Here is a 10,223-nt window from a genome sequence, read left to right as displayed (position 1 = left end):
CTGACGGGCCGCCTCGACGCGCGTGGCCGCTAGGTCGGAGGAGAGGCCGGCTGGTCGCGCCGGGGTCGAAGTAGAGGCGCTCGGGGTCGACGGCGGCGGTGGACGACGCAAACCGGATCACATAGACCGAAAAACCAAAAAGTAGACGCCGATCAAAGCGACCGACAAGAGAGAGAAAACCCGGATCAAAGGATCGGGAAAAAAGACTCTCTAGGGCAGCCGGCCAACACGGCCGGCGAACGAACCCTAGATACGGGCGGCGCGGCCCCCAACGGCGGTCATGGAGGCCGACCGCCCCGGGGACGGCGCGCAGGTGCGAAAGCGGCGGCGACTAGGGTTTAGGATCGACTTGCGATAGATACCATGTTAGAAGGGAGAGAGAATTGGTGGAATATGATGGATTGATCGTTGTATTATTGAGCCTCGAGGGCGAGTATATATTGAATACAAGACTTGAAGGGCAAGACGCCTCTTCTGAAGATAAGGTAGGAGACGGATTACAAATCCTAGACTATCAAATACAAGTATCCCAAATATATCTCTAACAATCACAAAATGGGGCCAGACAACTGGAATCAGATGGCACCAACTATAAATAACCCTGATCATACTGTCAGGTGCCCAACCAACAGGACATAGCAACATATCAGTGGTGTATGTACATCGGTGAACATCAACTATAAATAAGTATCCCCACTTGTGAATATACCTGAACCTAGCGCGGATGTTGTTTGCACAGATCAATTGGTGGTATGCACTCAAATACCCCGCTGTTCTTGTGGTATCTTCTGCACGTATCCTCCGGCAGTATGAGCTACAACAAGATTGCTGTCCAAACAAGATCGGCGATACATACAACAATATAACTCCAGGCGATAATGAATCCAATTTCCCCATAAGGGAGGCATTGGCATCCACACAATAGCCCATTCATGGGTCAATAATGTATCAGTATTATATTCTACTCTTCCTCCTCCACTTCAGGCGGTAATGTTGGGCTTTTTGAGCACAAAGTTGTGTTGTGCAGCTCCTTTATTTTCTCAATGGGGTTACAAGAGCCTGCAAATAAATAAGGACTGCTTTAACCATGTGTTGGCGTGTCAAGAATGGACTCGAGCCACAAAAGAAGGCATGAGGTGGGTCAATCAAAGACATTTTGCATTGTACAATCAGACCTTGATCTATACCAATAGGCTTGAGATATGAAGAACACTATAATGAAACTGAATAACTAATACATCTAGGTACAGTTACATATAGTAATGAGAGATGGTAGCATAATTAGCAGTATGGTCATTCTCTCCTTCAGACGTTATGACTAATATTTTAGACAAGTAGTTCACCAAGGACATACCTGAACATGTCTTGCTGTCCCATACAGCAATGGAACTGGGAGTGCATGTGGAATCACACATTGCACGGTTGTCTTCATGATTTACATTCATGGCAAGCATCCATGAGCCAATAGTAACATCCTCATAATCAAACATCCTTAAACTGGGAAATGCATATAGTAAATTAACAACTATGTAAACATTTAAAAAATTAACAGCGTGGGAAAAAGATGACAGCCGATCAAGAAGATGTATTCAACTAGCAACTAGGGGGAGGGTGACATCTGAGAAGTGATCAGGCATTCCCACATGACAACAGTTTTTCTTGGTTTTTTGTCTCTGCGGTTTAACTGCTGTATAGCTGGATTTTTTTTCCTTAGGTCTTTTACTTGAAAGCAACATTCGGAGTAGAGCGTGCTACCGGATAACAGAGTCACGACATCTACTTTTATATATATAATGAAAGGGGGACATAGGTTAAAATGCACATTCGTCAAAGGCAACATTCAACATAGCAACCGCCATCGGTTGCACCAGCTCATAGCACCTTTGGCGCAGAATCATGACGCCCCTGACTCAAAAAGAACATCACTAGAAATATGAATATATTTTCACCAAAGCATATCAAAACGGGGTCTAGCTTTAAAGATCTACTCCCTCCGTTCCATATTACTCGTCGCTGATTTAGTACAAGTACAACTTTGTACTAAATCAGCGACAAGTAATATGGAACGGAGGGAGTACACGAGAGATAGTGGAAACATTCCATTACTGGATGCTCAGTTCAAATGTTGTTTTGTTTGTATTTTTGCTTCTGAACATAAAAGCACAAGAAAAAATTGGACGGCCTCCCCAAACAAACTAACCATGCCCTCCATGCTCGCTATGTATCGTTGTTTTCTAGGTTCTGATGGTAGAATGGCATGCCGGGGACTTGGAGTGTAGGCTGACAGTTTTCCGGCCACTAGGAGCCATTTTCCACCCTTATGTATATACTCTTTTTAGCAGCACACCACATCTGCCCGAAATGGTGGATGTGCCGTTCACAATTCCCTGCTTGCAAGTTGCAACTCTCCTGCCATAGTGTTAATTATCTTGCCTCTGTGCGCCCCTTGGTTTTCCCCTGGAAGGGTCCCACCTTAAATATCTCTCTTATGTTCATGAATTTCTTTTTTCAGATCCACTCTCCACAACAGAACTAACTTGCGCAATAGGCTTCCCTAAAAAAACTTGCATTATTGGCTTGAAGCCTTGAATGCTTCACTGGAAATCAAAACCATAATTTAGTATTGATTATTGGCGTTATAATACCAGTAGAGGATCAACAAGGTTAAGCTTATGCCAAGTGTAAAAAGGGTCATGCTAATGTCCTTCAGTTGGCTCTTAACGTACAATACCAGATGGTAAGATTAATAATCTACTTGCCACCATGGCTAATAATAAATCGATACAATCACATTAGCAAGTATAAAGGCTATCACTGGGAGTTACTGCTTCTCCACGCATAAATTATCTTATCTGTTTTCTCATTGTGAAGTACTAAAACAGAAAGCGTGAGGCCGAACTTCTCGTATCACTGACAACTAATTAACAAAGAAACTACTCAGATTTTTTTAATGTACAAATTATGCCATTGGATTTGTCATGAAAAATTATTTCAAAATATTTACCGACATATCCATATAAAAAGTAACAATGGAAGTTATATCTTGGAGACTATCCATATCTAAAGTATCATATATTTTGGAACAGAGGACATAGGTTGGCTGTGTTGGTACTTGGTAGGTTCCTCGCCACCACCTTACCAGATCATTAATGATGGTATGCGCATGCGATTTGGAGAATCTTCTGTCCAAAATGGAGTTATCTGAGCACATATGCATGCGTACCATCTATGATATGATTATCTGCAGCTTGCTGATCACATTCAAACTGGTATGCAGTTTCAAAAATTAGGAGCAATTATTTCTGTATGATGAATACGTGGCCAAACATAATGTTAGCTATAACCAACTGTATTTTGTGCATGATGGACTTCATATGGTTGATTTTATAAGGCCGTTCTGGGGTTTTGGCGGAAGACTGTTGGCCAATTGAGGTCAGGGTCTCTCCTGTTGAGAGTGCAAAACTTACCGTCCTATTCTCGCCTGAGGAGGTTGGTTGGGCGATTGCGCAGATGAAGGCTAGTTCAGCACCCAGGCCGGACGGCCTGCCGGTTGCTTTCTTCCAAAAGTTATGGGTGCAGCTTCAGCCGGTGATTATGCCGATCTTCCATGAATTCTATATTGGGAGATCGGACATGTCCCGCCTGAACTTTGGTGTCATTACCGTAGTCCCCAAAATAGTTGGGGCAACGGATATCCAAAACTTCAGGCTAATTACAGTGATTAATGTGCTACAACGGATTGTCTCTAAGGTGTGTGCGACGCAGTTTGCCCTGCTGGTGGAACGCCTCTCTCACCCCTGCCAGTCCGCCTTTCTGAAGTGGCGTCGTATTCATGGTGGAATTCTAACTCTTCATGAAATCATTCATGAGGTGAAGGTACAGTGCCAGAAAGGCGTATTCCTTAAGTTGGACTTCCAAAAGGCATATGACCGCCTTGACTGGTCTTTCCTTCGCTTAGTTCTTGAGCAAATGGGCTCGATGGCCGTTGGTGTTCCTGGATCATGCAGTTGATCAGAGCGGTAGCACCGCAATTAATATTAATGGGCAGGTTGGCCCCTACTTTAGGTCTTCTCATGGGTGAGGCAGGGGGATCCTATCTCCCCTCTCCTCTTCAACCTGGCAGTTGACGCCCTTGTGGCCATCCTGGATAAGGCTAGGATAGCCGGCCACATCTCCAGTGTGGTTGGGCATATTATCCATGGAGGTGGTGTTACTCACCTCCAATATGCGGATGACACCATGATCATGGTTGAGGGTCGGAAATTGATATCATTAACATCAAGTTCCTATCCTCTGCTTTGAGGCCATGTCGGGACTTCAGATCAATTTCGATAAGAGTGAGGTTGTGGTATTAGGGTACTCTGTCGACGATCAGCAGCGGATTGCGGACAACCTTAATTGCAAGTTGTCCTCTTTCCCCATTGCGTACTTGAGGATGCCGCTATCTGATTCGAGGGTCCCCCTCTGGGAATTTGACCCACTTATGGGTCGTGTTGCGTCTAGGTCTGCGCCATGGTGCGGTAGATTTACTTCCAAAGGGAGTAAATCCGTGCTTATCGACTCGTGCCTTTCTAGTCTCCCCATGTATATGATGGGGCTATATATTTTGCCTGCAGGGGTGCATAGCTCCTTTGGTAAGAATCTATCGCGCTTCTTCTGGCAGGCGACTAGTGGACGTCAGAAATACCATATGGTCAAGTGGGCTGATATTTGCTTTCCCAAGGACCTAGGGGTTCTAGGTATTCTTGTGTCCCGTCGCATGAACATGGCCCTTATGTTGAGATGGGTTTGGAGGATCCTCAGAGACGATGGGGGGCTGCGGCTGCAGCTTATTAAAGCAAAGTATTTGCAGGACCTCCCCCTTCTTGCGTTCGATCATAGGGAAGGATCTCAGTTCTAGAAGTCGATTAAGTCCATCAAGAATGAGATTCGTCTTGGGCTCTCTATCTCCATAGGCAGTGGAGATGGGACCCTCTTCTGGCTGGACCCTTGGGTGGGTGGATCTCCACTCTGCAATGATTTCCCTGCCTTGTTTGCTATCTGCGCAGATCCGATGATGTTGGTGTCCTTGGCCGCTCACAATGGGATTTGGAACGTCTTGTTCCGTCGCACATTTGGGCCCAAGGAAACCGTTGCTTGGGCCAGCCTTCGGGCGGCACGTCACAGACTATTCAAATTCTTGGCCTTTTTGCAGCACTGGCACCCGCTCTCTAGGCAGTGGGATCAGAACCGACTTGGCGGCATGATGAATGCAATGACTGGCAGCTCGTCGTCTTGCCCCAACTCATAGCAACTGATCTATCGGCCACTTGGTGGCTTTTTTCCTCTTTTTTTATTACGGCATGTTTGTGTTGTTGCCCCAACAAACTTATTTTTACTTTTCTCGCACTTGAGCTTGTTGTATGGACTTGGTGGTTGCTTTATCGATAAAGCAGAGCAAAGGCCTGTTTTGATAAATTTAACTTTGACTGAGTGCAAATTGTGAGTTCTCATTGCAACACAAGTGATCTAATCATGGGAAGCTTACATTTTGGTAGTTTAGTATTGTGCCATTGTTTATTTTAGATCCACTGCAACACGCTAGAACTAGGTTAGAAACATAAAGAATTCATCACTAAACAACTATGTAAGATGATAATATGTGCAAGAAAAATCTGTTAACTCCTTGCCTCCTTGGTAATGTATATTATGTTCAGAGTGACGCGAGCTATCATACGCGTTCACTCTACAGGCCGGGGGGAAAAAAGATAAACAACTAACCTATCATTGTTTGTAGTAGCTATAGCTCCCACCACTTCTGAAGAAAGAGCATACAGTGAACCAGATGCATGCATGAAGTACTCATTACCTAATAATCCATATGAACTTTCATACCTGTCATGAAATAATAACATAATCACTGAACAAGATAGTTCAAAACCTTCATCGCTGAGATAACAATAGATGCCATGGATACTAGTATGACTTACATGGAAAACTAATTGGACTTGCATTGAAAACCAATTGCTTTTTCAGAAAAAGTGACATATATGCAAATATGAATTTCGAAGTTAGAACCAATTCAAATTTCCACTAACCATTTCATATTCGGATCACTGACAACCGGTCCCTTCTTCATGCAACCAATATAAGTCCGGTGATGAAGTCGGTCCTTTGCAAGGAGAGCAGCAAGTCTATCTGGAGCAGAAATGTGACATAATTACATATAAAAGATCTAACAATCTAAACAACAGTTTTGATACACTGTAAATCACAAAATTTACCTGGGCGCAGATAGATAGTATCATCAGCTTTGACGTAAAATTCTGCATGGAACATGTCATAAGCTGCTTTGAAATATGCTAACCTATCACATGAGCAATCAGTAGGTATGATTAACAAGATGCAAGTTCACAGGTAGAAATACAAGATTACAGAGTGTACAGAGCTTACATCTTCTCTGGGGGCTTCGTACCCTCATCAGCATCAATAAACAAAAAGTCATGATACATGTCTACCTCTTTCTGAAGATCTGCCATTTTTTCTTTGTCCTTCGTCCTTCTAATGACAAACCTAAAAGATAAACCAAATCCATGTTCCAAACTGCAGGACCAGTGGAGGGCCAGTGAGCATAAAAATGATTCAATGTATTCTTTACTACTAAAGCGTTAAAAGTAGGGGAAAAGTAAAGTCTCTGCAACCATGTAACCGATGAATGGACTTAATTAGAGATGACATGTTTCCATCTATAGGTAATAGTTACAGTGTGCTCAAACTAAAGTAACTAACCATTTTACATAAAAAGAACATATCAGATAAGCTAGAAACATTATTATAGTAAAATTGGTGCTCTCAAAGTGATGAGAACACCCCAGATGAAATGCCTCCATCCAAAATGATGATTGAGGACATCCATAATGACATGCCTCCAACTCAAGTAGGGCCAATGACGATGGCATGTGCCAAACAACTCGAGCAATAGGTGAGTTTTCTCCTACTTGAGTCTCCCGCTAATCTACATATGAATTGGATGCTACTTGATACATCAACTTTGTCTATCCTTAGGTTTGAGAAGCTAAACACAGACAACAAAGAAGCTGAACAGGGAAGACATGTCCCCAGGCATGTCCTGGGTCTGGGTGTGCAGCAAGGTATCAGAAAAACCAAAACGAATTTTAGCTGCACAAGTGGCTTTTATAATGGGCCAAACACTTTGCACAATAGCTAGGGCTGAAGTAGAGAGTACAATTAAGAGGAGACAGCCTTTTTTGTAGTCAGACTTGTTTTGGGAAGAAACTAGTTGAGCTTTGCTCTCCTATCCTAGGGTTTTGACCATCCCCTCCACCTTAGTTCTTGCATTTCCTTGTGTTTGTAAGAATCGAAGAGTCTCTTCCGGTGGAGATCAGGATGTCCACCAACTGTTTTGTTGGTTGAGTTCACTGTCAAAGGCTATCACATTGGTGTGTGTTCTTGACATTTGGTTCATCAGGCAAAGCAAGTTATCCTTTCCTAGCATGAAGATCAGGCCAAATCCAGGGGCCTCCCCCATCACAAAGAAACATGCTGAGCCCTATCAGAACTGGTTACGGTTAATATTCAGTTATATGTCCACCAATAGTATACATCCCTTTCTAGTAATACACGTCAGTCAATACAATTATACAACAATTCAAGTATAGTTTCACGAGAAGTAAATAGCCACACTTAATGAAAGCACTTTCTAAAATATGGAAGTTCTTTATCATGATAAAACCTCATATATATCCACAAGCAGACGACAAAGAAGAAACATGGCAAATAAATCCTGCTAACCAAGACGCCAACACAGTTTTACATTTAAAGCGCCGAAAATGAAGTTTGTTAACTTGTGTATTTTACAAATTTGTATCAGGTCACCTTGCTTTTTAATGTTTACATCGCTTGGTCACAAAGCAATCGATTGCATCTGAATTCACTTGATAAGAGGGAAACAATTTGTAGGAACCAGGTCCCCGCTGGCTTTAGAATACAGCAATATGGGATTTAACGGGTTGTCCAAAGTAAAGGACAAGTTAGTGGATAGCTGGGCTGATTATGAATATGAGGCCAAATAATTGGTGCCCCAGCTTTTTCCCTTTTGAGAATCAGTGGCATTTGCATGTTGGTGACTGCATTTTACTTCAATCGGTGGGTTTTTTTACTCTTCATGTACAATGGTAATAAATTTCAGGGAAGTTCTAATGTGTTCCAGTTCATAATGTGTGTGCACATTAAAAAAAGATATTCTCAGATATGAGGCGTAAATTCGAAATTCCACTTATAGCTTATGGACATTCTACTACGTAAATCAAATGATGGAACTGCAGATTGGTATTGCATCGGAGTTTTCAAGTCTCGCCTCACGTGGTCACATGGAATGTTGGTCAAGTTAGTAATAATTGACAGAAGAAATTTCCCTACAAATATTCTTATGTTATTTTTAATGTGACTAATCTTAAAATACTACTAGTCCTACAAATAATGTGAGCAAAAAAAGGTATATATGCCTAACTGCCAAAACCAAACTGGGAAAAATGAGCCAGTGCCGATGTGTAAGACGGTAAGACCCATTCCAACCCGCACTGCTACCAATCAAACCAGAAAATATAAGATTGCAACAAATCATTCACAAAAATTACACCAATTTACTGATTATTAGTACAGCCACAGTACGGAGTGGGGATAATTGGTGATTCAAAATTCAAACAGATCTCGCATTAGTCGAAGCTTCGTAGAGCAATGCAGGTGAAAGCAACTATAGGCATCGTCTTTTGAGATCCACATGAAGGTATAAGCTTCTCTAGCAGCAAACTACAGCAAAAAAACATCTAACCAGATCCAAGTAGGATGAATGGAGAATCATATGGAACCTTACGACGCCTTCAGGGTTTGGCGGGAACCAGGTGGCACGGAGCGCAGCACGGCGGGCGGCGGATCCGAGCTCAGTGTGGACGCCAACGACAGCGAGCACCTTTTCTCTGTCGCCAGCTGAGTAGTTCCCGGAGGAGGCGAGGAAGGAGCGTAGGGAGTCCTCGGCGCGGCCACAGCGGAAGGCGACGGAGTCGGGAGGCGACTGGAGTGGCACAGGGCGGCGGCTAACGGACACGGCGAAGGAGAGGGAGGCCACGGCGAGTAGGAGGCAGACAACGGCGAAAAGGAGGAGGAAGCGGTGGGGGGGAGCGGCGGAGGCAGGTGAGGAGGGGAAGCTGGAGGGGACGTATGGGCGCCGCGGCTTGGCCTCGTCGTCGGAGCGGTGGTAGGGGAGGACGTCTTCGTCGTGGTGATGGCGGTGCTTCGGGTGGTGGAGCGGCATTAGGTGGGACTTTGGAGAAGAAGGACCGAGGCTTTTTCGGAGGTTGATGAGTTCGTATGATCTGATCTCGATCTGTATTAAGATCAGTGCAGTGTTCAGCTCAAAAAAGAAAGAGACCAGTGCAGTGTTTGCTTTCTGTTCAAGTAAGGCAAACACTTCCTATCAGTGGGCTGATAGGAAACATTTCTCAGACGTCTTCAGCACCGTTGATTCTCCTTCAATCCACGGACTATATTTTTACTAATTTCATATATCATAACCGCACGTAAATCTCGCTAGCTAACCCGCCCGTGCGAGTAAATCTCGGCATCTCGCTGGCCGACCCGTATACCCCACCTCGTCTCATTCCCACCTGCGTGCGGGTGCTCATGTCCGAGCTGGCCGAGCTCGGCTACCTCCGCCGACGATGCCTAGCCCCGCCTCTGTCCTCTCTAGGGGCGCAACTGCGGTGTCCTGCCCCATCTGATTCGTCGCCAACGCTGGTGCTCAACTGTTCCACGTCACAGCTGCGGCATCTCGCCCCGATCTGCTCCGTCGCCACTACCCACCGCTGGAGATCAACTGCTCCCCATCGAAGCCGCGGTCCCCCGCTAGAGACCTGCGCTGCCACCATTACTCCCACTGTGCTGGTAGGCCGTTTCGGCTCGGCAAGGAATCTGCATCATGATCCAATAAAGGTCTACGACGAGAAATGATTTGTTGTCCTTGCCTCCGCCGCTTTTGGCACGCCGAGATCGTCATGCATCCATCAGATGAAGAGGATGGCATCAGCCATGACTATGTTTTAATTGAAGCATGTGGATTATTTCATGATTTGAAGCATCGTGAACTATTTCATGAAGCACATGGTTTTCCTTTGAAAATTGGATTAATAGATGTAAGCAAAATTATACTTTATGGATAGAAGGAAGCA

The 10,223-nt window shown here is 44.3% G+C and overlaps 1 protein-coding gene across 1 annotated transcript; it reads right to left on the bottom strand.

Moving 5' to 3' along the window:
* Positions 1 to 383: 383 nt before the first annotated feature.
* Positions 384 to 9,404, bottom strand: LOC109781921 (probable beta-1,3-galactosyltransferase 12). Its single transcript, XM_020340509.3, has 7 exons — positions 8,868 to 9,404; positions 6,433 to 6,582; positions 6,264 to 6,346; positions 6,078 to 6,177; positions 5,761 to 5,874; positions 1,355 to 1,497; positions 384 to 1,059 (listed from the first exon to the last, which is right to left on the bottom strand). The coding sequence occupies exons 1-7, from the start codon at positions 9,308 to 9,310 to the stop codon at positions 962 to 964; spliced, it is 1,131 nt and encodes a 376-aa protein (XP_020196098.1). The 5' UTR covers positions 9,311 to 9,404; the 3' UTR covers positions 384 to 961.
* Between the last annotated feature and the right edge of the window lie 819 nt (positions 9,405 to 10,223).

Source organism: Aegilops tauschii, chromosome 1 (genome assembly GCF_002575655.3).
Source record: "Aegilops tauschii subsp. strangulata cultivar AL8/78 chromosome 1, Aet v6.0, whole genome shotgun sequence".
In the NCBI taxonomy this organism is placed as follows: Eukaryota; Viridiplantae; Streptophyta; class Magnoliopsida; order Poales; family Poaceae; genus Aegilops; species Aegilops tauschii.
This window is presented reverse-complemented; position numbering and strand designations above follow the sequence as displayed.

Bases quoted from the DNA above. Each gene is read 5' to 3' on its own strand.
- LOC109781921 (XM_020340509.3), bottom strand. From the start codon at position 9,310: ATGCCGCTCCACCACCCGAAGCACCGCCATCACCACGACGAAGACGTC. The intron at 6,178-6,263 runs GTAAATTTTGTG...TTTCTGCTCCAG, and splicing joins TACTATCTATCTGCGCCCAG to ATAGACTTGCTGCTCTCCTT. The intron at 5,875-6,077 runs GTTAGTGGAAAT...ATTTCATGACAG, and splicing joins AGTGATCCGAATATGAAATG to GTATGAAAGTTCATATGGAT.